The sequence below is a fragment of the Oncorhynchus mykiss genome, chromosome 12, assembly GCF_013265735.2.
Source record: "Oncorhynchus mykiss isolate Arlee chromosome 12, USDA_OmykA_1.1, whole genome shotgun sequence".
In the NCBI taxonomy this organism is placed as follows: Eukaryota; Metazoa; Chordata; class Actinopteri; order Salmoniformes; family Salmonidae; genus Oncorhynchus; species Oncorhynchus mykiss.
Genome location: NC_048576.1, coordinates 46,582,521 through 46,608,876, shown reverse-complemented (window position 1 = coordinate 46,608,876; position 26,356 = coordinate 46,582,521). Strand labels below are relative to the sequence as shown.

The following is a 26,356-nucleotide window of genomic DNA, read 5'->3' as shown; positions in this document are numbered from 1 at the left end:
CAGCATGAACTGACATGTTGTCCATCCAATCAAAGCATCAGAGAATTAATCTAGTACTGAAAGCATAAGCTACAGCTAGCCGTTGATCATGACTCTCAGTTCCATTACATTACACCTAAGAGTCATTGGACGAAGGCGTCTTCTGTACGGGTGAGTTTTGTTAAGTGTAAGAACCAACGCTGGAGTAGAGAAGCAGGTACAGAGAGTGAACCTTTCATTTTGCACAGACATGGAACAGGACAGGAACAGCATCAGATGCGGGTAACTCAACGACACGATAATTAATGCTGAAGCAGGGAACAGAGCTGGGGAACAAACAGATATAGGGGAGGTAATAACACCGGTGATTGAGTCCAATGAATCCCTAATGCGTGTGACAAGGGAAGCTGGTGTGCGTAATGATGGTGGCAGGAGTGCGCAATGCTGGGCAGCCTGGCGCCCTTGAGCGCCAAGGTGGGAGAGCGGGAGCAGGCATGACAGTTAAGAGCCCCGACTCTCGGTCTGAACATTAACACGCATAGCTTACGCTACGGTTTCGAAGCGTACGGACCTCATCTTTCATTTCAGTAAGAAATAATGATAAAAAAAGGTTAAATTGATACACACCTTTATAGGATTAGTGTTCCCACATGGCTATATCTCCATGTTACAGTGCATGTTTACGGAAAACAGATGCAAGACTTCCTGTGCTAATTAGCTATCTGTGTCTCCTAATACCTGTGTGTAAACGTAAGATTGATATCACAAACGTGTTGTCACTGAAAAATACTGACAGCTTTTTAACTGTGTTAATGCAGCCAATTTTAGACTACTCAACAATTTGACTCCGAGAGGAATGCTATTTATGTTAGCTAGCTGGCTAAGGCTCTTCACCACTCCAACTCTTCCAATTCAAGGTAAGCTTTTGGTTTTATAAAAGTATTGCCTCCGGTGTAACTGCTAAACTACGTGCTGTACACTGTACTGCTGGATTGTACATTTGGATTGTGTGTTTACTAACGCTTTAGTTGTAGTAGCTATGTTGAGTTTAGCTAATATGGTGACAACGATGTAGCCTGTGTTGCTCCGACCGCCACTGATGACATTACATCACATAGCATAAGCTATAGGCTTGTCACGTTCGGGCCCACTTCACATGTGCTTTCCGATAGGCCAAGCTGAGTCATGGTACGCCATTGTGGTCCCAGCAGGAGCGTAGGGGGGATCAGATGGTGCCGGCAGCTGCGGCTGTGACCCCCATGAACCACGGCCCACCGCCTCGGTGCAGGTGAGCTGATACTGTGTAGCGGGGGAGGGGTAGTGCATAACGCAATCTTGACACTGTGAGACTCCAGCAGGTGTAAAAGCTGATCTGAGTACAGTTCTTAGGAGCTAAGGAAGCATGCAACGTGACACCGCACTGCGTCAGTGTTGTACTATAAGGGTGACATTTTCATAGAGCAAAATAATGGTGCAAAGTGCAAAAATTATAATCTTGCAGTGTGATTTAATTTGAGACTTTGCTCTTACAATGTCCATTATAAACTAATAATTAGGAAAAACAGGAAACTATTTATGCTCATGTATGTATCATTTAATCACACATTGTTGGAGAAAAGTATAAAAATAAGTCAAATTGCAAGATTCTAATATTTTGCACTTGGCACAATTGTGTTGCACTAGAAAAATGTAGCCTTTTATCCTGTTCTGGAGTGATTGGAGTAAACATCTTACTATTTTATGAACTACAGTATAAAGTTTCGATATAATAAGACTCAGTATAATGAGACTCAATATAAATGAGACTTCCACATGTATAGTAGTGATTTCCATGCATCTACACTCTTAGAAATAAATGTGTTATTTTACTGTCCCCATAGGAGAACCCTTTGAAGAACCCTTTTTGGTTCCAGGTGTAAAACTTTTTTCTAAGAATGCACCTGTACACTTCTCTAGTGCATATATAACACGGCTTGAAATTACCCAAATGAGTGGTGCTCGAAACCAATTCCAGCCTTGTTTTGTGAGTGGGCATGCAGTGACACAGTATCTCTCCCTACCTAGACATAGTCATGAAGGGTTCTCATCAAGGAAGTGTGAGATTGAGCCCTGAGAGCACCAGGACACACACTGGTCTGGCCACAGTACTATTTACAGCTTTAGACGGGGTCTTGTGGCTGTTGCACAACATGGAGAGACACTGGGCTCTAAAGATAGGGAGATGATTCACTGTCTAACGACTGGCTCGGCTCAATAAAATATCGACCAGGTTGTAACACTTTTTTAGAATACAGCGGAATTGTTTTTGGAGGACGGGTTTGTTTTACTTGTTTGGGTGGGTGTATTTTTGTATTAGTTGTGTGTGTGTTTGTGCATGATTGTGTGTGTGTGCATCTATGAATCTGTTTTTTTGTTGTTGGTACGAGGCACAAAACTAGACCTTTTACTAACCAAACGACAACCATGTCCAAAATAGCATCTCACTAATTATTCATAACAACATTAACCTGTGTTTTTTGGAATCGGGCATAGAAAAAAAAGATTTTGATTGACCTCGCCCTACCCATCTAGATGAAGGGGGTCCCTCTGGGCGCGTCCCAAATAGCGCCATATTCCCTAGGTAGTCCACTTCATAGGAAATAGGGTGTCATTTTTCTGGGGTTAGATTTCGGTTGGCTCCAACCATCTATCAGTTCTTTGACCTCCACAGTGACGTGCCCCGAGCTAATTTGAATTCATGTTCACGGGTTAATCAGAGAATTGTAAATGAGAATGTAAATCCCAAAATGGGTTTCATTAGTGTGCCTAAAATTATGTATTTGGCAGTTCTTACTGAGTAATGGTGATAATGCCCCGCAATTGATGGATTCATAGAAGGTTATTTTAGGATGAGTGGGTTCGGGGTTGACATGGAGGGAGAGAGAGGATTGCTCTGTCTCTGGACAATACCTTTGGAACTCATTTCAGTCAATAATTTTAATGGGAAATTCCCTCTGTTTTCTGTCGAGGGGGATCCTTTTGAACAGTACTGTGCTGTGCTCAAAAAAAGTGTACTGTACTATCTTTAATCAGGTCAAGTGAACCTGCCCCACATCCATTCTCCTTTTATCTGATTGCTGATCTATTTGCACTGACTCTCCAACCCTTAGAACACACACACACACACACACACACACACACACACACACACACACACACACACACACACACAGTCAACACTAGTGTTTTATTATATTATATTCAACTGCACTACCCAAGACACTACTTACTTCATACTTGACTTAGCACATTCATTCGCCTATTGTGTACATATCAGGATATTACTATGCATTCTACATCTCCTATTACTTGCTATTTTTGTTTTGACTCTTTTTATTATAGATTATTGTACTGCATTGTGGAGGGAGCTAGCACACATGCATTTTGCTGTACCTTTTATGCCTGCGTAAACTGTGTACGTGACAATATATTATATTTTATTTGAATTGCAAAACTGTCCAATCTCCTTGCCTTTGTCTTTAACAGTAACAAATGTTTTAGGTCAATGGCATTGCATACCATTGCTCAGAATTATTCTATTACCCTGCCACATCATTACCATCAATAAAACGTGCTTTCATTGACTTGGGTGACAATCTACTCATTTCCCACTAACAGGATGAAGCTCTCTCACTAAGTGGTGCACCTGAATACTAAGTACACCATTTGGCAACTAAAAAGGGAGGCATACAATCTGTTATTCAGGATAAACACTGCATAAATTCACACTGTGTGCTTTCTGACACCGAAACCATTTTAACATCACACTTTGAAGATGATGATAAATATTGAAAAATGCAGATGGATGTTCCTTGCCCATGAGTTGTGCTTCAACTGAGTTGTTCAGAGGCATGAGTCATATTTGAAATGAACAAGATCAATTGAAATGAGAGATCTCTCTCTGGAAGCCATTACTCTTCATTTAGTTTGTTTGCCGCCCCTGTCGATTGGTTGTTTAATGAGATGGGAGGAACATTATGCCAAAATCAACATACCACTGGTTTCCCTTTTTTCATTTTCCTTTTTTAAAGGAGAGTGGAATCCCAGTTGTATTGTCAGATTTTATTGTTATAGATAGACAATTGTTAAAGGGGAGGAGAGATTAGGGTTGAATGAGACATACAGGTTAGAGCAGTGGGATTAGAGCAGTGGGCACGCTAACCTGTACTCATGATATGCTGCAGTGTTACCCACCTTACCAGCCAGAGGCACTCCTTTTTTCCTTTCAGCCTTTTGCTGTGCAGCTCTGTGTTTTTTGGGGTGAATGTGCAGCTCCCCTGGACATAGTTTTGGGGTTACGTTCCTTGTTCACAGGGCACAACGGAAGGAAATTGTACATATGGTATCCTTAGAGAATTCCTGTCGAGCAGCAAGATGTACTGTGTTAGGTTCTAATTTCTGGTACAGTAATCTTGACGGACGCAGGGAAATGCTCAGACTAAATGCATTCACCACACTAGGTGTTGCAGCTGCAAAAGCCCCATATAGATCACAAGCACATATATTTCTAACTTCCGACTAGACCCCCACCCCCTTTCCGATCATGCCCCCTTCCATGTCTAGGATGAAGGAATTGAGTCATGTTAGTGGTATTGTGTCCCAGCTCGAGTCCAGAACCTTTGTACTCCACCATACCTTTCACAGATCTTCTTATCAGGCGAGGCCTTGAGTTATGTGGAGTACGCATTCCTACAGTCTACTGCCGTCCACTAGATAATTACACTTCTCATACACAAAGAGCTTAAACCTAACAATACTTTAAATCCCTAAGAATATATAAAAACTGTAAATGAATCTGCCTGTGGGGCTGACAGAGTTTGGTCTGGTGCAGGAGGGACAATGAGACAGAAGTCTGCATCCCTTGGCCGTATTCATAAGGCCAGATTGAAGAGCTGGGTGGTATTTCACAGGGCCCATGAGAAAGGAGTGAGAGAGAGGGTGTGTGTGTGTGTGTGTGTATCCGTGTTACAGACACATATAACTGTGTGTGTGTGTGCATTTGTGTATATGCGAGTCAATAAGAAAGCGTGTGTGTATGTGGAGAGGAAGACAGAAAGAATGGCGTACAGCACACAATCAGTCCCTGCATTCCCAGCCTTCCCACCTGATTGAAACCACAGTGGCTGGGCAGCGATAAATTGGAAGGCAAACCGGCGCCAGTCTCCCAGTCTAGGGCTGTTACAGTAACCATATTACCGCCACACCAGCAGTCACTAGTCGTGACCGCAGTCAAATTCCACGTGACCGTCGAGTCACACTAACTACGCTTCTCCAAAACTGTGCTCTGATGCCGCTGATGGTCATTACTAGCGTACCAAACTTGCTAATGGCCTGGAATCAGCGTTCTATTTTCCCTCTAATCCCTCTGACGTCAATGCAAATGCAATGGAAAACACTTCATGAGGGCCCTGGCATTCAGAGTTTGAGCAGAATAGGATCATCAGTTGCTCAGTGAGAGCCAGCTCCTCATAGCTGGTTGATGCATGGAATGAAATGAGTGTTCCTATAAGCCCATGTTGCATAACATTTCAATAAGCTATGCCATTGCGTGAGAAAATAGTTTTTATGGCCTCTATTTAAAATCCCATCAGTTTTCTGTAAACTATTCTCTTATGGAATGTGCCATGAGGTGCCGATTCTTCATATGTTCAATTGTATTATTCTTAGTATTAAACAATATAAAGTAATGCCACAGGAATTTGAAGTAAATCTTGTCTGCAAATGAGCAAGTGTAGCCCACAGCCATGTTGCGTTGCCAGATCAGGGCCTAACATAAGGACAACTCAGAACATGCTATTCTGTTCTTCTGAAATAGACTACATTTTCTTCATACCATGTTTGTTTAGACCTGTCTAAAATAAATGATGTAGACCTTACAGTGAAATGTTTACTTATACAAGCCCTTAACCAACAATGCTTTAAGAAGTTAAGAAAAACATGTTAAGTAAAAATAGATAAGTAAAAATAAAAAAAATAAAAATAGGAGTAACAAATATTTAAACAGCAGCTGTAAAATAACAATAACGAGGGTGTACCGGTACAGAGTCAATGTGCGGGTACACAGGTTAGTCGAGGTACTTGAGTTAACATGTACATGTAGGTAGAGTTAAAGTGACCATGCATAGATGATAAACAGAGAGTAGCAGCAGCGTAAAAGAGGGGTCTGGGTAGACCTTTGATTAGCTGTTCAGGAGTCTTATGGCTTGGGGGTAGAAGCTGTTAAGCCTTTTGGACCTAGACTTGGCGCTCCGGTACCGCTTGCAGTGCGGTAGCAGAGAGAACAGTCTATGACTAGGGTGGCTGGATTTACAATGGATTTATTGTGAAGGTGTAGGCTATATTACATGGATGTATGAAACTTTTTTTAAATGTAGATGTTCCAAAGGTCTGCATCAGTGGCTTGTAGGCTATGTCTGGAAGCCAGCAGATACTAAATGTGTTTATGTTAATTAACGGTCAATTACTGTGAGACCTGTAGTTACTTGCTTGACAATCACCAGCTGACAAAATGTTGTGACCGCCACAGACCTACTGCTATAATCCCCTATTGACATTCCCTCTTGTCTTTTCTTGTCCATCTATCTGTCTGCAGTGGTGTCTAGTGGCAGCGAGTCGGACCACAGTGAGGGCAGCGTGGAGAGCAAGGTGTCTGGCCCCGGTCTCCATGAGGGCAAGCAGTGCACCGACTCTGGTACATCCCTCTGGAAGTATACCTTCTTTCTGTAATTTCAACAGCCTGACCCTGCCATGCATATGACATCACAAATATACACAATGGAGTAATGCAATCTTTTGATTTTGAGATAATATGGGGGTAAGACAGTACTAAGTGTATAAGCCTTTTATCAGCTATATTCTTGAAGAATCAATGGGTATAGGAATCAAAATTAACCGCAAAACTATTGAATAACAGGAAATCTTCGAGACTGTGCCTTTGACCCCTTGGCCCTGTTTGTTTGTCCAGTGTTCAATGGGGGGCCGATCAGGACCCCCACTGGGCTGGGCTGGTGCCCACATGGCAGCCTGCTGTCAGAGAGCCGCTCCAGCCTAGCCAGCGAGCCTCCCCACAGCACCGCCCCCCTAGCAGCCCCACCTGAGGACTACGACACAGACCACAACCGACCCTCCTCTAGTGAGTACACCCAAATGCACACCTAGAACTCGACATTGTCTATGTGGCTCCAGTGGCTCAGTGTGTTAGACAGAGCATGATGCTGGCAACATCAGGGTTGTGGATTTACATCCTGCATTAGCCAAATATGTGTGACTGTCAATGTCGCCTTGGATAAAAGTCCCTGTCAAATGGCCATATTATATTACTACATCTATCCATACCCGGGGTGGGTTCTAATCCATTAAACCATGTCCTTCTCCTCTGTTCTCGTTGACTCCTTTCAGTGCACCTGACAGTACTGGATAGATTTGAGCAATTTGGGACAGATACCAAGTGGGGCACCTGTTTTCTCTCTCCTTCCCGTGTTGCGTTCCCAACAATAATATTTCTAAATGCAGAATAAATATGTGCACACCTACTAAGACGCTGAGCTCATGAACATCATTAGATGTTGATGGTGCTGAGTAGCTTCCCAGCCATGTGGGCCTACATCAGACTAGAGGAAACCTGAACACGAGTGTTTACTGAACTGGACCCCCTTAGCCCACTGGCAAACTGAGTAAAACTCTTGTTTTCCACCCCAGGAAGGAAACCCAGTCCTCAGGTGTTCTTGCTCCAACAAGACACCCCTACCTGTTTCTGTTTCTGCCAGTGGGTGCAGTGTAGTGCCACTATGGGGTGCCCATGTTTCCTCTGTGCCTGAACTGCTACCCCTGCCCTCCAGAGGCAGAATGCTCGCTGGCACAGCTCAAGCCCAATTAGGCCTAATTTGTACAGCGAATGTGTCAGGTGGCAGGTTGCCTGTTTCGCCAATTTGTACAGCCCAGTGCCAGCTGTTTTTAAAGATAACAACTATTTTTCAAGTGCTCCCTTGAAACACTTGAAAATAAAAAATAAACACCCTTCCCAACATTTTTGTGCCTTAATGCATTCCTACAAAGAAAACCATTTGTCACATTTCATACACTCCTCTTTAATCTGCCCTTTTCCTTTATACGTTTACATCATTAAACATAGGACATACTGCATCACCAACGCCAGCTACCACTGTCCGATGGCATAAATGTGTCGGCTGACTTTGCAGGATAATGACTTCATTTGTATTTACTACAGAAGCTGTTAGCCAACTAGCGAAACGACTGCCTCTGCACCACTATCCCCCTTTCCTTTCAATTTCCCACTAAATTTAAAAGGACATGAAAATACATCTCTGCCAAATAGTTGGGGATAGACTGCATGGATAATGGTCCACAGATTCTCTCACTTTCTTATCTACTTCTCCTCCTAATACCCTGCAATTTATTAACAATACAGATTTGATTTATTACAATGTGGACGTCAAGAATAGCCTGGGCTGTGTTGAATGTGCCACTGCATGGGATGTCCTCCAGGGAAGCTGGAGAACGGATTTCATTTGTCGGGTATTGATTTTTTGTCGCCTGCAAGCGGTGAGCAGTCAATCAGAACATAATGGGGTTTATCCCTATGCAAGGCGCCGGGTCTCCCACAGTCACTGATTTGTTTTCACTCAACATCGTCCTGTTTCAAGCCACTTATGGATTAGTCAGAGCAATTACTCATTCCCACAATTTCTTCATTTGACTCTTATATGCCTGTTTATAACGCAGCAGCGCCATTTAATGTGTGTGCGTGTTCAACCAAGCTTAAATAACACCCGTCTTTTGTGTGTTTATTATATTGGAGTTTTTTTTAGGATTGATTTGTGATTTTTCTTTCTACTTCAGATGGTCAAATCAAATCAGATTGTATTGGTCACATACACGTGTTTAGCAGATGTTATTGCGGGTATAGCGAAATGCTTGTGCTTCTAGTTCTGACAGTGCAGCAATATCTAACAATGTCACAAAATATACCCAATACACACAAATCTAAGCAAGGAATGGAATTTAGAATATATAATATATGGATGAGCAATGTCAGAGCGGCATAGACTATAATACAGTAGAATAGTATAGAATACAGTATATACATATGAGATGAGTGATGCAAGATGTGTAAACATGATTTAAGTGACATTATTAAAGTGACTTGTGTTCCATTTATTAAAGTGGCCAATGATATCAAGTCTGTAGGTAGGCAGCCACCTTTCTGTGCTAGTGATGGCTATTTAACTGTCTGATGGCCTTGAGATAGAAGCTGTTTTTCATTCTCTCGGTCCCAGCTTTGATGCACCTGTACGGACCTCGCCTTCTGGATGATAGCGGGATGAACAGGCAGTGGCTCGGGTGGTTGTTGTCCTTGATTATCTTTTTGGCCTTCATATGACATCGGACGCTGTAGGTGTCCTGGAGGGCAGATAGTTTGCCCCCGGTGATGCGTGGGGTGCTAGTTTGTGAGGGTTTTAGGTGACAAGCCAAATTTCTTCAGCTTCCAGAGGTTGTAGAGGCGCTGTTGTGCCTTGTTCACCACACTGTGTGGGTGGACCATTTCAGTTTGTCAGTGATGTGTCCGCCGAGGAACTTTACTTTCCACCTTCTCCACTGCTGTCCCATCGATGTGGATAGAGGGGTGCTCCCTCTGCTGTTTCCTGAAGTCCACGATCACCTCCTTTGTTTTGTTGACGTTGAGTGAGAGGTTATTTTCCAGGCAACACACTCCCAGATCCCTCACCACCTCCCTGTAGGCGGTCTCGTCGTTGTTGGTAATCAGGCCTACTACTGTTGTGTTGTCTGCAAACTTGATGATTGAGTTGGAGGTGTGCTAGGCCACGCAGTCATTGGTGAACAGAGTACAGGAGGGGGCTGAGTATGCACCCTTGTGGGGCCCCAGTGTTGAGGATCAGCGAAGTGTAGGTGTTGTTTCCTAACTTCACCACCTGGGGGCGGCCCGTCAGGAGGTCCAGGACCCAATTGCATAGGGTGGGCTTCAGAACCCAGGGCTTAATGATGAGCTTGGAGGTACTATGTTGATGAATGCTGAGCTATAGTCAATGAACAGCATTGAATGGTAGCACACTTTCAATGTAGTCAATTTGACTCCCTTTCAGATACAACCTGCATTGTCTAGACCTGAGTAGTTTTTAATGACAATTAGCAGACATTGTGTTGTTTACAAGTTATATTTACTGGAATCCAAGGCACTGAAGGTGCAAAAGGAGCTATATGGTAATTTTTTCCTAAATGGTATTTCTTAATTTTTTTTACGACTTTATTTGTACCTCCAAGCATTGGAGATAATGCAACCAAGGACAGACTACTGTTCTCCCTTGAATTAATGATTGACATTATAAGACACAAACTAAAAAGGGAAGAATGTCAACCTAATATCACCCCAGTCAACATTTCTTAACTCAATCAATTTTTTCGCTCTTGGTTGGCTGTGTTGTGCGATCCTTCAATGAAGCTTTGAGCTCACGCACAACCTGCATCTTTATGTTCATGTTGCTTTGTTTTGATGTAGTCTCTCAAGCACCTTTCTCTGTGTCATTACAAAGGTAACAGTGTGCAGCTGTGATCCAGCTCGAGTGGAAATTGAAAAGAGCCCATAATGCTCTCACAGTAGCCGCTGTAGGTCTTCGATTGATTTGCCTGATGGGAGGGAAAATTGTTTGTCGGTCTCTGTGAATAACCCTTCCGCACCCCCGCATGCCCCAGTCTTACGCTTCCAACCATTCTTCACTCCTCCTTCTCCTCTCTCTTCCTCTCTCCCTCACTTCATTTATCTAATCCACCTTGACATTTTCAGAACTTTTCTGCTATTCTTTTTTCTTCTTTTTTTCTTTACACTGAGGTCGTATAATCTCACTTCATCATTGTGCACTCGTTCGGGAGTAACCCCTCACTCTCTGATGCAGAAAACCTGCCACGGTGTTTCATGGAAGGTTCTCTAAGTGAAAATATGACCGGAGGGAGTTGGCACTGAAGAGAAAACTCTTAAACACCGCTGCCAGTTGCAGCAGCTTCAGCTTTCCCTGTGTACGCTCGCCGTTCTAACACAACATATGTTGTGTTGACAGTCGTGTTGACAGTTTCATCTAGATGTTTTCCTTATGAGTTACTCTAACATTACCTTCAGTTAACCTGATTAGAAAAGGACATAGGTGACTGACCTGCTCAAAACCGGTCTTATATAGCAACATTTTTTATTTTTATTTTTTTACATGAGATAAAAGTAGAGACTGGTATATCATACACTGCATTTGAGGAACAATGGGAAAGTAATTCTGCTTTGAAAGTTGATAAACTTGGAAACTCACTTTTGAAAAAAGCTCTCCTTTGTCTACACCCATTCAGCATTGTTCACACCCTCTTAAGCCAGTCCCACCCATCTCTTTAAGGATTAACATTTGAGGCCATGTGTTAAACAGTGAGTAGTGTAGTAAAGATTAAGACTAAAAGTGATAAAAGTAGTAGCCTACAATAAGGAAAAAATCCAAGTAAACAGTGTCCAAATAAAAATATGTTATAAATATTAGATGACGCTTACCCAGACACATTTGTCTAAATTGATGGGTCATGTGAAAGAAATGCTATAACCCCCAGCCACATCCAGTGGTGGAAAAAGTACTAAATTGTTGTACTTGAGTAAAAGTATAAATCATAAAAAAATCCTTATATTAAACCAGAAGGCATAATTAAAACATTTTTATTTACGGATAGCCACGGGCACACTCCAACACTCAGACATAATTTACAAACGAAGCGTTTGTGTTTAGTGAGTCAACCAGATCAGATGCAGCAGGGATGACCAGGTATGTTCTCTTGATAAGTGTGTGAATTGGACAATTTTCTTGTCAAAATGTATTGGGTACTTTTGGGTGTCAGGGAAAATGTATGGAGTAAAAACTACATTTTATTTTGGAATGTAGTGAAATGAAAGTAAAAGTTGCCAAAAATATAAATAGTGAAGTAATGTACAAATACCCCCCAAAAATACTTAAGTAGTACTTTTACTAAAGTACTTTAAAATCACTGACCAGTACATTAGCATACTTTATATACTGTTACACACGCACTTATCACATAGATTTCCATACATAAGTTAAGGCCATGCAACCTAAATTGAAACCTGAGTGAGGTGCACATGTACAGTACATAAACCGATGCATGCGCCATATATTTATGTTGTGGACACTTGAGACGGTCACATGATATTGTTGTGGTATGTCACAATATCATGTTATGACCACATATCAATATTCATTTTATATATCAATATTTTGCTAAGTCTTGCTTAACTGGGTGGGTCTCTACAGAAGGTGTAAAGGGTACAGCCAAATAGTTACTTGCAAAGTAGCAATATCAGAAATAGATATATAAATATCAATAAAATAATATACAGTATGTAGAAGAACAATGTCAACGATATCAATGATAGACGAGGTAGTTATATGCATACAATCAGGGGTAAAGTGGCTGAGGAGCAGGATAAAAAAATATAGTAGCAGCAAGGATTTGTTGTTAGGAGAGAGCCTGTTTCTGTTCTGCCCTTGACTTTGGTGCAGGGCATGTGATGTCCATAGCCTCTTCGTCGCAAAACTGATCTTCTCAAAAATATATGTTTTTCTAGCTTTGTCCTGTCCAGGTGATGCTTGTACAGGCAGACCATCTATGGGAGGAAAGATGTCAGCGTTGCGCAGCATCTGAAACCTGGTCCTGACTAAGTCCGAACGCTCTTTGTCGACAGCAAAACCAGGCTCCAGAGCATTGAAGCTGTAAAACAGGAAATAACAACAACAAATCAAAAGACATTACTACCCTGCACAACAACAATTCACCTCCCAAGTATAGATAAGAAGAATAACCTCATACAATGTAATGAATATTATTTTCACCTGAAGTGCTGGTACTGCTTGATCTGTGGCAGCGGCCTGAAGTACGGAGTCAGGGGTTATTGCCAGCCATAGCTTTCCACCAGTACCTTACCATCCTCCAGTCTAACCAACTGTCAGATGTTCCACTAGCGGTACTGCGGGGGGGACAACAATTTTGGACCCCCTTGTGGCCCCCCTAAATGTGGGGTATGAAATTATTTTTACACAACAAATTTTTGCTATCGTTATTTTTTTAATATCCATTATTACACAGTGGCAGCGATGATGATTATGAACATGGTCTTTTGTTTGCTAATGCCTGCAATGCAATGCAGTGAAGAAAACAATGTTTTTCAGTTACTGGGAGACTAGTCAGGAGACTAGTCAGGATCAAGGCAAAGATGAACGGAGCAAAGTACAGAGACATCCTTGATGAAAACCTGCTCCAGAGCGCTCAGGACCTCAGACTGGGACGAAGGTTCCCCTTCCAACAGTACAATAACCCTAAGCACACAGCCAAGACAACACAAGTCTCTGAATGTCCTTGAGTGGCCCGGACTTGAACCCGATCGAACATCTCTTGAGAGACCTGAAAATAGCTGTGCAACAACGCTCCCCATCCAGCCTGACAGAGCATGATCTCCATAGAAGAATGGGAAAACCCGATGCTGCAATTGCTGCCAAATGTGCTTCAACAAAGTATTGAGTAAAGGGTCTGAATACTTATGTAAATGTGATATTTCAGTTTTTTTCTTTTTATAATTTGCACCAATTTCAAAAAGCAATTTTTGTTTTGTCATTATGGGATATTGTGTGTAGATTGATGAGAAAAAACAACAATTTAATCAATTGTAGAATAGGGCTGTAACATAACAAAATGTGGAAAAAGTCAAGGGGTCTGAATACTTTCCAAAGGCACTGTAAATGTCACTAGAAAACAGCTTATGCAAATGCAACTACTTTGCTGTTATTCTGGCTGCACTGTGACCGTAAGTTAGCCATAGTTGGCTAGCTAGCAAGCAAGGGATGAGAACGTTGCCAGCCAGTATGCCAATAGAACATTTTAAACAAACAAACGTCCTTAGATAGAGAACAAAAAGACTTAACAACTGGGTCGCGTTTCTGGCAACCAACTAATAGAACAAATGACCAGCAGCCTTGGATAGCAACCCTAGATTTGTTTCAGGACTATATCTTGTGGAAGGGTGAAATAGTGTGAATAAATTAATAAAAATAACGTTTTTAATGAAAATATGTCAATCATTAATATTTTTCCAACCCGTTGTATAAAAGTGATAGTCCCCTAGAAGCCAGTGTTTGGAGGATATTACCACAACACCCACGCCAATATATCACCCAAACACCAGATTATTGGGCATTATCACTTACAGTAACTGTAACTTGGCCACTCAGGAGCATTCACTGTCTTCTTGGTAAGCAATGCCAGTGTAGATTTGGTCTCGTGTTTTTGGTTATTATCCTGCTGAAAGGTGAATTAATATTTGTGTCTGTTGGGAACCAGGTTTTCCTCTAGGATTTTGCCTGTGCTTCGCTCCATTCTGTCTTTTTTATCCTGAAAACCTCCCCAGTCCTTAACGGTCAAAAGCATATGCACAACCTGATGCAGCCACCACTATGCTTGAAAATATGGAGAGTGGTACTCAGTAATGTGTTTTATGGATGTACCCCAAACACAATGTTTTGTATTCAGGACAAAAGTAATTTCTTTGCTACATTTATTATTTTAGTGTGTGTGCCATAAGAAAGGGTTTGAACACTTCATGACTCAAGACATTCAGCTTTTCATTTTTTAAATTCATTTCAATAAAATAATTCCACTTTGACATTATGGGGTATTGTGTGTAAATCAGTGACATTAAATCTGCATTTATTCAATTTTAAATTTAGGCTGTAACACAGCAAACTGTAGAAAAGGTCCAGAGGTGTGAATACTTTATGAAGTCACTCTATCCATTATCAGAAAGGTTGTTAAATTGACATTAATTAAAAATATTTTTTTCATCTTAGCATGACATGCATGGCTAGTGAAAAGACAGACCTTATTTTGTTTGAAATATATAATATAATCAATTTGTTTCAACTATATTGTACTAATATCATATAGCCAATGTAAAATGTTTTTTTTTTTTTACATTTAAATACGTTTTGGAAAAATAATTATGGGTTTTCTACAGGCTTTTTCATTATGATAAATCAAGGGCAGCTTTTTGAGTTTGATTATATACACTTTAGGGAAGGATTTAAGGACATTGAAAGTTTGTAATTTCTAGGTCAAGGATGGATTGATTCTTATAGTCGGAGTGACTCAGCTCGATGTTTCCAGCATCCGTATATGTTTGCTGCTGTATTATTTTCTCCCTTCACCCGAGTGGTGCTGGATCTTGGCTCTTTACTTTTCATGAGCTTGTTTAGAAAGATTCCTTTTTGGCCAACAGAAACAGACATCACAGGTTCCAATAAACTGTTGAAGGGATCCCCAATCAAAAGGTCCACAACACACAAGAGCTCAAAGCTAAGGTAACAAACAGCTGAGAGTGACTGCTGTTTATCACCGCATCTGGCTGAATAAGCCAGGAGTTAGCCTAAATCAGGGATGGGTAACTGTAGGGCTTTGGGGGGCCTGATTGGTGTCATACGTTTGCCCCCCAGTCCCAGCTAACACACCTGACTCCAATAATCAACCAATCATGATCTTCAGTTTAGAATGCAATTTGTTTAAGTCGGCTGTGTCTGCTAGGCATGGGGAAAAAGTGTGACACCACTCTGGCCCTCGAGGACTGGAGCTGCCCATCCCTGGCCTAAATTGATAAGTTCATGTTCTGATTACGCTCCTAAATGTGGGAAAAATATTTAAAGAAACCTAACCTATGACTGAACAGACAAATATAATAGAAACTTGCTAAATGATGCACTTTCACACCAGCAGCAAAAACCGTGTGGAAGGTTCCATCCATGTGAACAGTGGATATAGACAGAACTATGTATTCATAGATTTCTGAATATTGTTCTAGACTTTGTTACTTAGCATCAGACCCATGTATTTAGAGAGTTAAGGTGTGTACTTCGTCTATCGACATGTCTGTAGACAGTTGTCACGGCTCTGGATTTAGCACGTTCTGGTATGAAACAAGTGTATCGGATATAGCGTTTTGCCCCAAAAATTACATTTTGAAGCACATGTGAAGTAAAGGTTTTAAAAGCATGAGAACAGCCATAATTCATACACATAGAAAGTGACTCATGAAAATCCCTTTCAGATGAAAAAATTCCAATGTGAAAAATTTGCTTAAAAAAATTAATTACACCCTCTCCAATTTTGTGATATCCAATTACGATCTTGTCTTATCGCTGCAACTCCCCAACGGGCACGAGAGAGGCGAAGGTCGAGTCATGCGTCCTCTGAAAACATGACCCGTCAAGCCGCGCTTCTTATCACCCACTCGCTGAAACCCCATTCAACTGACGATCAAAATCAGCTTGCACGCGCCCGGCCCGCCACAAGGAGTCGCTAGAGGGCGATGAGCCGAGTAAAGCCCCCCCCGGCCAAACCCTCCACTAACCTGGACGACGCTGAGCCATTTGTGCGCCGCCCTACAGGACTCCAAGTCATGGATGGTTGTAACAGCCTGGGATCGAACCCCAAGCTGTAGTGACGCCACAACACTGTGATGCAGTGCCTTACACCGCTGCGCAGCTTGGGAGGTGAAAATTTGGCTTTTATTACACTCTTCATATTGTTCTCAATTTTTATTGGTTGAGGTCAATGTTCAGATATTCTAAATGCTGCATACTGAAGACAGGGCCAGAAGTTACACACCCCTTATGTAAGTGCTCTATATGAGATTGGTCAATCAAAGGCAGTTAGTTTGAATCTTGTAATTGAGAGGAATTGGAGAGATTGGCATTTTAGTATTCTTTTTGGGATCCTTCTGCACACGATGAGTCATCCACTCTCAATTTTTCCGCCGTTACAGGTTTATCTGAAGAGCGACACTAGGACTGATACAGAACGCAACAAAAATACTCATGTAATTAACACCCCTATGGGCCCTGATCAAAAGTATTGCACTATATAGGGAAAAGGGTGCCATTTGGGTCTCTGTTGAAAGCAATGATCAACCTGCGCTATACTATACAATGTCATTACCTCGCTTACAGCGCAGGTTTCGTATAATTGCTTTAACGTTTCAAAATGTGAGTCTGCGGAACGTAGCCCCTTCTACAAAATATCAGATAATGACTCTGATCTGTCAAAGTCAGTTACACTGTGGAGAAATGGTAACGCGACAACCTTTGTCGGGAATACAAAACACCTCCACGGTAATGAGAAACCACTGCCATTTGTTTATAAGGGTTGGGGAAGGAGGGGGTGGAGGGATGGTGAGGGAGAGTGGGGGGAATCATTTGGCAAAAATAATTAATAACACTCCAGTCTCCTCTAATTAACTCCAGACAAGGCCTGAATATAAGATGAGGACTGGCTTTAGAGATGCTGCTGGAGATTTGCCCAGGGACCATTGTTGTTTTAAAGCAAGGGGATGATGTGTTAATCCAACCCAATGATTATTCTAGGACGCATTATGAAAACAGCGAAAGCCTATTGTAGTTTCAGCTAAACATTCAATAAACATATACTCCATTAGGGCTGTTTTTATAATATTGCTTGATTTCCTTCATACGGTACCATCTCTACCCTTGAGAAACAACAACAGTATGCCTTTCCTCCACTTATGTAAAAATAATTGAAATAGATACACAGTCAAATCGAGAAGGTAAGCTGCAGATATAAACATTTGCCAGTTTGCATTTCCATTCAAAAGGTGTCTGAGAAAATGCATCATTCTCTGCCCACCGAGGAAGACAGTCAGACCGCAGTGCTGTGTTCAGGCATTCTCCACGGAAGCTCACAATTTCAAGCAATTCCTTTTGCTTTGACAGGTAGTCATGATTGGATGCAGTGAAATTACTTTACAAAAAACTTCAGTGACAGGGCGCTTGACGGGAAAACACACTTGCTGTCTCTTGGCATTTTGGTTCAGCACTGATGTGGCTCTCTGGCGCATCTGTCCAGCAACTGGCTGTATTAACATTGTGGATAAAACAATTTAATCAAGCTCTGTGCTGCACACATTGCAATAGGCTGTTAATTTCTGCAACTCACTACTGTTATGATTAAATTATTTAAACTGCCTTGAAACTAATTGTAATGTTACTAAAGCTCTGCATATTCGTAGGGCATGTAATATGGTGTATTATTAAGACACCCAAGTCTTAATTGAGCTGCACATAGTGGTAGCTACTAGCTGTAGCCAAAGGTGTGTGGAAGTAGAGTGGAATGCTTTAGCGAAATGTGACTCTCCTAATGACCTGTGTGGATGAAATACTAACAGGAGACAGGGGTGTTTAACCCCTTGGCCTGCAGCTCTTTATGTGGCGCTCGTCAGCTATGCTGAAGCACCGATGAAGGAGAGTCTCTCACACGCAGCCCTATTATATCCCCAGGAGGCTGCCGTCATTGTGTCAGTTAAAGGTATTGGTATGCAAAATGGACCAGTGCTGGCTTTTTCAGAGGTTCCGACAGCTCTTTTTTTGGCAGTAGATCTTACAGATAATCCTTTAGGTTTTCAGGGCGTCTTTATTTAAGCCTAATCAGTGAAGGGTCCACGGGTTTTTGTGTTCTTTAAAAAAAAAAGTCAATTGAAGGGATGCTGGAACAAAAGGCATATATTTTACTGACACAAGTATCATCACACAGACAGAATTACTTAATAATTTGTATGTAGCCATTTGAAATTGGTAAATGACTGAGTGAGGTGAATGGCACAATTGGATTTGATTGATTCTTGAATTACTTTTTAAAGGGGCACTGAACTTCTTGAGGCTTCCTCAGTTTCAATTATCCTCATCTGGAAATTCGACTGAAAACAAGATTTGGTTCTTGGAAGCGTGCTTTGATGGGGTGTCTCGTTTGTGTGTGTTCGAATGTGGGAAGCATTTGCAGTGGCGCATATTCATGGATGCCAACGGAAGCCAGGCTTCCCCAAAAAATGTACCAATAAACAAACAATGAAACACGAAACAACTTTTATTTTATCTCTCTGTGTTTCATAATCGTTCTTCAATTTGCAAGAGGCTGATTGTATCTCTGGAGAAAGCATCCGAGCGAGTGAAACAGCGCCCCTCTGTCTCAGTATGTATAGCCCATCTACAGTATCTGATGCCATCTGGTCAAAAAGAGTATGACATTGTTGACGCCCGTAGCATTGAATGTAATGGAAGTCAGCAAGCATTTGGCCACCCTTGATCAAAAAATAATAATAGCCATCCAGCGTTGAGCTACACTGAGTGTTCTATCACATCCCATAACTGTCCCAGACTATGTTAGGAATGTTTATTTATTGCACAGAACAGAATAGGTCAACTTTTATGCTATGGTGGATAGTAGATTGACATGGGCTAGTGCTTTTGCTGTTCTTTAGGCCTACTCATCTTGCTGGCTGACAAAGTAAATGTGGACAGTTCTTCCAATATCTTCAGTATGCGCCTCGGGAATTGGATAAGGACCCCAATGTGTTTGGGTCTTTCTCACAGGCTACAATTGAAGACAATCACGCGACAGAGAGCCATGTGAGTGAGAGGTGCTTCAGTGCGCCCAGCCGGGAGAAGGGAATTATAATTATTATATTTAGCCCAAGGGCACAAAAAGGCATCACATTTTTTAGGGGGCATTACAGACACACAAAGGGGATACTGCCTGCAAATTTGAAGCATTATCAAGTGCTTGTCAAATTGTGAATGAGAGACTGATGAAGTGTGTACAGCCTGTGCAAAAAACTAAGCAGAGCTCATGCCTTTCATGGAACTTTTTTCATTAGTCATGCAGACTTAGAATGTTTAAAAAATAAAAACATATAGCCCAATGTTTGTATCACAACTAAAGTTACGTAAATAACTCTAAATTAAGCATATAGGAGTAGCTGTTTCTTTGTAAAAGCAGAATAGCTGCATGAGCTCACTCCCTCAAATACTTTGGATAAAATATCCTTTCTCTTTTATTCAGTGCAATTGTATTCTTCATACTATAAAGTAATACCACGGAATTGTAAGCAAAGCTTTCTGCTAAATGAACTAGTGTACCCCACAGCCATATCGCAGATTAGGGGCTAACATCAACACAACTCAGAGTATGCTATTCGGTTCTTCTGAAAGTCTTTTTCTTCATATTATGTTTCTTTAGACCGGTCTAAAATAAATCATGGATTTCTTGTGATGGATTTATTAGACTTTTTAAAATGTAGATGTTCCAAAGGTTTGTGTCAGTGGCTTGTATGCTATACGTGGAAGCCAGGAAATGCTAAATGTGTTTATGTTAATTGACAGTCAATTACCGTGAGACCGGCAGTTATTTGCCTGAAAATCATCAGCTGACAAAATGTAATGACCGCCACAGCCCTATTGGTGGCACCTTAGTTGGGGAAAACATGCTCGTGGTAATGGCTGGAGCGAATGAGTGGAATGGTATCCATGTGTTTGATGCCATTCCATTCGCTCTGTTCCATCCATTATTTTGAGCCGTCCTTTCCTCAGCAGCCTCCACTGGTCAATAAGTTTTTTCCACTTGGATGCCCGCACACAACCACACATAAATCAGTACCAAGGACAGCTTCCTCTATTTTGGCTAATGTTGATTGGTATCTTTTTTTTCACTGTATAGCATAGGTGGTTTGATGATGTTGTGTTGAAGATCAAATCGTGCTGGAGGTGGCAGCTCCTGTTTTCTTTGCAACTTGTGGTAACTCTCCTTTGTTCAAATAGTTGTCGTAGTCCGACAATGTCGGAAACATTAACTTGCTTGATAATGCTGTAGGTTATATAATTGTTTGTTACATGCCATATGTTTTGTGGACTTCACTGGACGGATGTTGCTCTCTGGTTTTGTGATGAAACAAAGGTATGGTTGAATTTATTCTGCCACTGTGTCTTCTTATTGTCTCCGCTTTAGGCATATATATCACGGTGGCAAGTCATATGAACTCACAGTTTACATAGGTTTTTCCCTGGCTTGACTTCCCCAGTGATTTTTAACTACACATCGCTATGGAGCATTTGTACTTTCACTCTGCCAAAACAATACACAGTTAGTCACTTACCCTTCTAGATTACTTGAAACAGTATAACCAGTTCTTGTGTCTAGAAGTAGACTAGCTAGCTAGCCAACTTCTTTCGTCAATCAGTTTCTGCCGGCCAGTGTATGACCGTGGCAAAGTTGATTTGACTTTGGATAGCTTAATTCGGGCTAGTTAGGGACCATGAATAAATTACACAATGTAAATGGAACAATAATTTCATGTTGCAAACCTTTTAGTTGTCTCATTAAATGCTTTTAGTGTTTGTATATGAATTTCTACAATTTATAGTAGTTTTGAGTTTGAGGTTTTTAAGTCAATATTAACCTATGTACATTGTGTAATTTACTGTTGGTCCCTAACTAGCCCCATAGGGATATCCAAAGTCAAACCAGATTGGCTATGGGCATTACGATGTGGGTAGGATTTAAATAAACCCAACCCAAGGAAAACTGTTATGGTACCCTTCATTCCGTCGCATACAATTTCTTTCCTAATTATCTCGCTAATCTCCGTTTCGGACGAGACTGACTTTAAAATTCAAAATTATCCTATTTACACTTTGTAGTCAGTTTTGACACTAGAATACATGTTTCTGACTAATATCAATGCCATGTAAGACATTTTCAACCGGAGAAGTTGTGCATTGCCTTCAGTAACTCTTTAGTTGCATTGAAATTATGCATTGAATTAATTATCTTTCAGTTACACTTAGGGTGGCAAAGGTAGGGTATATTACTAGAAACTTTCAACGTTTACCAGTAAACTACCAGCATTTAGGTAAATTTATAATTTTAGTGGTCTTTTTGGTTACTTCAGATTATCATAGGTGTCTGTCCTTATCTCTGGCCCTATGTGTGGCCTTATCACAAGTTAAATATACTGGACAAAAACAAAAATGCAACAAGTGTTGGTCCCATGTTTCATGAGCTGAAATAAAAAATCTCAGAAATGTTCCATATGAACAAAAAGCTTATTTCTCTCATATTTTGTGCACAAATTTCTTTACATCCCTGTTAGTGAGCATTATTCATTTGCCAAGATAATCCATCCACTTGACAGATGTGGCATATCAAGAGGATGATTAAACAGCATAATCATTACACAGGTGTACCTTGTGCTAGTGACAATAAAAGGCTATAAAATGTGCAGTTTTGTCACACAACACAATGCCATAGATGTCTAGAAATCAGAGGGAGCATGCAATTGGAATGCTAACTGCAGGAATTTTACCAGAGCTTTTGGCAGATAATTGAATGTTAATTTCTCTACCATAAGCTGCCTCCAACATAATTTTTGAGAATTTGGCAGTACATCCAGCAGACCACGTGTAACCACGCCAACCCAGGACCAATTCATCCGGCTTCTTCACCTGCGGGATCGTCTGAGACCAGCAACTCTGACAGCTGATGAAACTGTGGATTATTTCTGTCTGTAATAAAGCCGTTTTGTAGGGAAAAACGTGTTCTGGTTAGCTGGGCCTGGCCCCCCAGTGGGTAGGCCTATGCCCTCTCAGGCCCACCCATGGCTGTGCCCTTGCCCAGTCATGTGAAATGGACTAGGACCTAATTTATTTATTTAAATTGACTGATTCCTCATATAAACTCTAACTCAGTAAAATCATTGAAATTTTTGCATGTTGCATTTATATTTTTGTTCAGTATACATAATATAATCTAATACAATTATTTTAAAATTAAAAATAGAACTGTAAAACATTATCCTAAATATAAAACATACACTTAGTGAATACCATTGGTGTTTGAAATATCTTTTATATTTTTTGACACACTTTTATTGTTTTACTTTGTCAGTATGTCTTTGTTGTAAATGTTATGGCTCCAAACTGGTTGCAGTTGTGAAAAAAGTCTATAGTTGGCAGAGTTCAAGTAATACCATTGTTGATTTAGGTTATTTTTTCATTATTTAGGCTTAATTTTCATGAATTTTCTCTCAAAACATATGGTCTATCCACTAGAAACTAATGGACAATATGGACACATATTAAATGTAATTTTTTTTTTTTAGGTTATTGAAGTATAAATTACCATAGATTGCCGTAGATTACCTGTTCATTACCAAAATGACTGGTGATTCAGGTAACTTTGGTAAATTACTGGTAGCTTTGCAACCTTACTTACACCTCAAATATGCCACAGTGACAGCATATTCATTGCTAACTCCATCCGGAGGCGTCTTTCAGAAAAATAGCTTCAACACAGAAAATGACCGGTCAATAATTTCTATTAAAAGCCTTAGCGATGGTCTCCACTAAGATTAATGGAATCCTTTCCCTCTTCAACCCCGATGTCAACCTTTATGGCCAAGGCTAACCTTACTGTGCGGTGCACATGCTGTTTCTCCTAGGTTGGACATACAGATTGTACATTAGGCATTCTCTAGTGCACCACATCCACCACTGCACCACAGCATAGCAGAAGGCCACTGAGGTCAAGCCCGTTCTGTGTGGAGAACCTTGTCGCATGGTATGGTACATTTTTTTTAAATTATTTTTTTTGTTTTTACAATTGACCAGTGACTTGCCTAGGAAAATGTCACACCCCTTGACCTTTTCCACAATTTGTAGTTTTACAACTTGAATTTAAAATTATATTTATTTCGTCACTGGCCTACACACAATGCCCCATAATATCAAAGTGAAATTATGTTTTTCAAGGTTTTTTTAAAACAAATGAATTACAAATGAAAAGCTGAAAATGTAATGTCTTGAGTCAATAAGTATTCAACCCCTTTTTTATGGCTAGCCTAAATCAATTCAGGAGTGAACATGTGCTTAACAAGTCACATAAGTTGCATGGACTCACTCTGTGTTCAATAATAGTGTTTAACATGCTTTTTGAATGACCACCACATCTATGTACCCAACAATTATCTGTAAGGTCCATTCGAGCAGTGAATTTCAAACACAGATTCAACCACAAAGACCAGGGAATGCCTCGCAAAGAGGACCTATTAGTGCATGAAGTAATTCAATAACAAACGCTGTTTAGCCTGAGCATCTTTTACATCACTGGTTGCTCAAGTGGTTTGCAAGTGATTTCCATTTTTCTAATGATTTTCAATTAGTTTGGATCTTCTTTTTTTTGCTGTGCTCATCTCTCTGTCTGTCCTGTGCAACAATTTCCAATTCATCAGTGCAATAATGTTATTACCACAGGCCATCGTGATCACACCATCTCAGTCTCCTTAACTTTGGCCAAGGCCTATTTTACATGAAGCAATTAGCAAGAGCAAGGCTGCTTCTCTTCACACAACTTCTAATAGGCCTAGTATAAAAAAAGGCTACAAATGTCCTATAGCTTTTCCTGGAATTTCACGTGAAGAGGAATGGCCTATCATACATTGTACACGGTACAGCTGGAAGAGGGTGGCTAGAGATGTGTCGCCAAAGTAAGAAGTGAAATATCAGTTAGATTTTAGTCCATTAATCAAAGTGACACAACTCTCCCCAATTGTTTAAGCTTTTTAGGGACATGAAAGGGATCATGCCCAGGCTATAACAACACAGTTGAGTAAAGCATTTTATATTTTTTCTAGTGAGTAAATAATTCTAGTCTGTAGTGCAGTGAATATGCCATTTCAATAACCGCTAAAAAGCCCTGCGATTGGAATACGTTTCATTCAAAAATAATATTGAAAAAATCGCTCTGAAAGTGGTCCAAACGATAGCTCTCATTATCATTCTCCATTCTTTTTGTAGTTATTGTAATGTGATGACTCCTGTTCACTTGATTGGTATATATAAAACATTTTTTTAATGTTTTTAACATTATATTCTCTACTGTAGTTATCGTCCTGGTGTGGACAGCGCTTTACCATGTTTATCTCTAAAGTCGTTGATGTTTACTGAAATCAAAGTCGTATTTATGGTAGTGTTAAAACACAATCACAACGCATATAGGCATATCTTATAAAGACAATATAAAATAACTCAGAAGATTGATTTATTTTGAGGTTTACTTTAATGAAATTAAAGGCATATTCATGGTAGTACTGGAGCTAAATCCTTTGTACACTTGATCTATAATTTAAGACATATTCACAGAGCTTAGAAAATGGTGGTCTTTGCTCAACATTTACATAAAATAGCAATGAACAATAATATATATACAGTTATATACAACATTGTGTGTACAGTAATGTAATAGAATGAGCAGTATCTGTAAAATAAATCCAAACCATTTCCTTCAATGGAAATAGATTTTCAACTTTTATTTATTTCTGCATGAATGTGTGTGTCTGTGTGTCTGTAGTCACTCCCCCTTCTCCACCATCTACAGTGCCTTTTGGAAAGTATTCAAACATTGACCTTTTCCACATTTTGTTACGTTATAGCCTCATTCTGAAATTGATTAAAACATCTTTCCCCCTCATCAATCTACAGACAATACCCCATAATGACAAAGCAAAAACTGGTTTTTAGACCATTCTTCTCTGCAGATCTTCTCAAGCTCTCTCAGGTTGGATGGGGAGCTTTTGCTGCTCACCTATTTTCAGGTCTCACCAGAGATGTTCGATCAGGTTCCAGTCCGGGCTCTGGCTGGGCCATTCAAGGACATTCAGAGACATGTCCCGAAGCCACTCCTGCATTGTCCTGGCTGTGTGCTGAGTGTCGTTGTCCTGTTGGAAGGTGAACCTTCGCCCCAGTCTGAGGTCCTGAGGGCTCTGGAGCATGTTTCAATCACGGATCACTCTGTGCTTTTCTCCGTTCATCTTTGTCTTGATCCTGACTAGTCTCCCAGTCCATGTCGCTGAAAAACATGCCCATAGCATGATGCTGCCACCACCATGCTTCACCTTATGGATGGTGCCAGGTTTCCTCGAGACGTGACGCTAGGCATTCAGGCCAAAGAGTTCAATCTTGGTTTCATAAGACCAGAGAATCTTGTTTCTCATGGTCTGAGAGTCTAAGTGCCTTTTTGCAAACTTCAAGTAGGCTGTCATGTGTGTTTTTTTTATTGAGGAGTGGCTTCCATCTGGTCAATCTACCATAAACACCTGATTGGTGTAGTGCTGCAGAGATGGTTGTCCTTCTGGAAGGTTTTCCCATCTCCACAGAGGAACTCTGGAGCTCTGTCAGAGTGACCATCGGGTTCTTGGTCACCTCCCTGACCAAGGCCCTTCTTCCCCGATTGCTCAGTTTTGCCAGGTGGCCAGCTCTAGGAAGAGTCTTGGTGATTCCAAACATCTTCCATTTAAGAATGATGAAGTTCTTGAGGGGCTTCAATGCTGCAGATTTATTTTGTTACCTTTCCCCAGATCTGTTCCCCAGATCTGTGCCTC

General features: G+C 40.8%; 1 protein-coding gene across 4 annotated transcripts in view; it reads left to right on the top strand.

Annotated features, from left to right (window-relative positions):
* LOC110537698 (double C2-like domain-containing protein beta) overlaps window positions 1-26,356 on the top strand; it is a 307,080-nt gene that overhangs the window by 80,705 nt on the left and 200,019 nt on the right. For 2 of the 4 annotated variants that reach the window (XM_021623935.2, XM_036937658.1), the window contains 2 exons: window positions 6,611-6,709; window positions 6,983-7,150. In XM_021623935.2, the coding sequence (XP_021479610.2) occupies window positions 6,611-6,709; window positions 6,983-7,150 (267 nt within the window). The other 2 variants (XM_036937660.1, XM_036937661.1) reach the window with 2 other exon arrangements.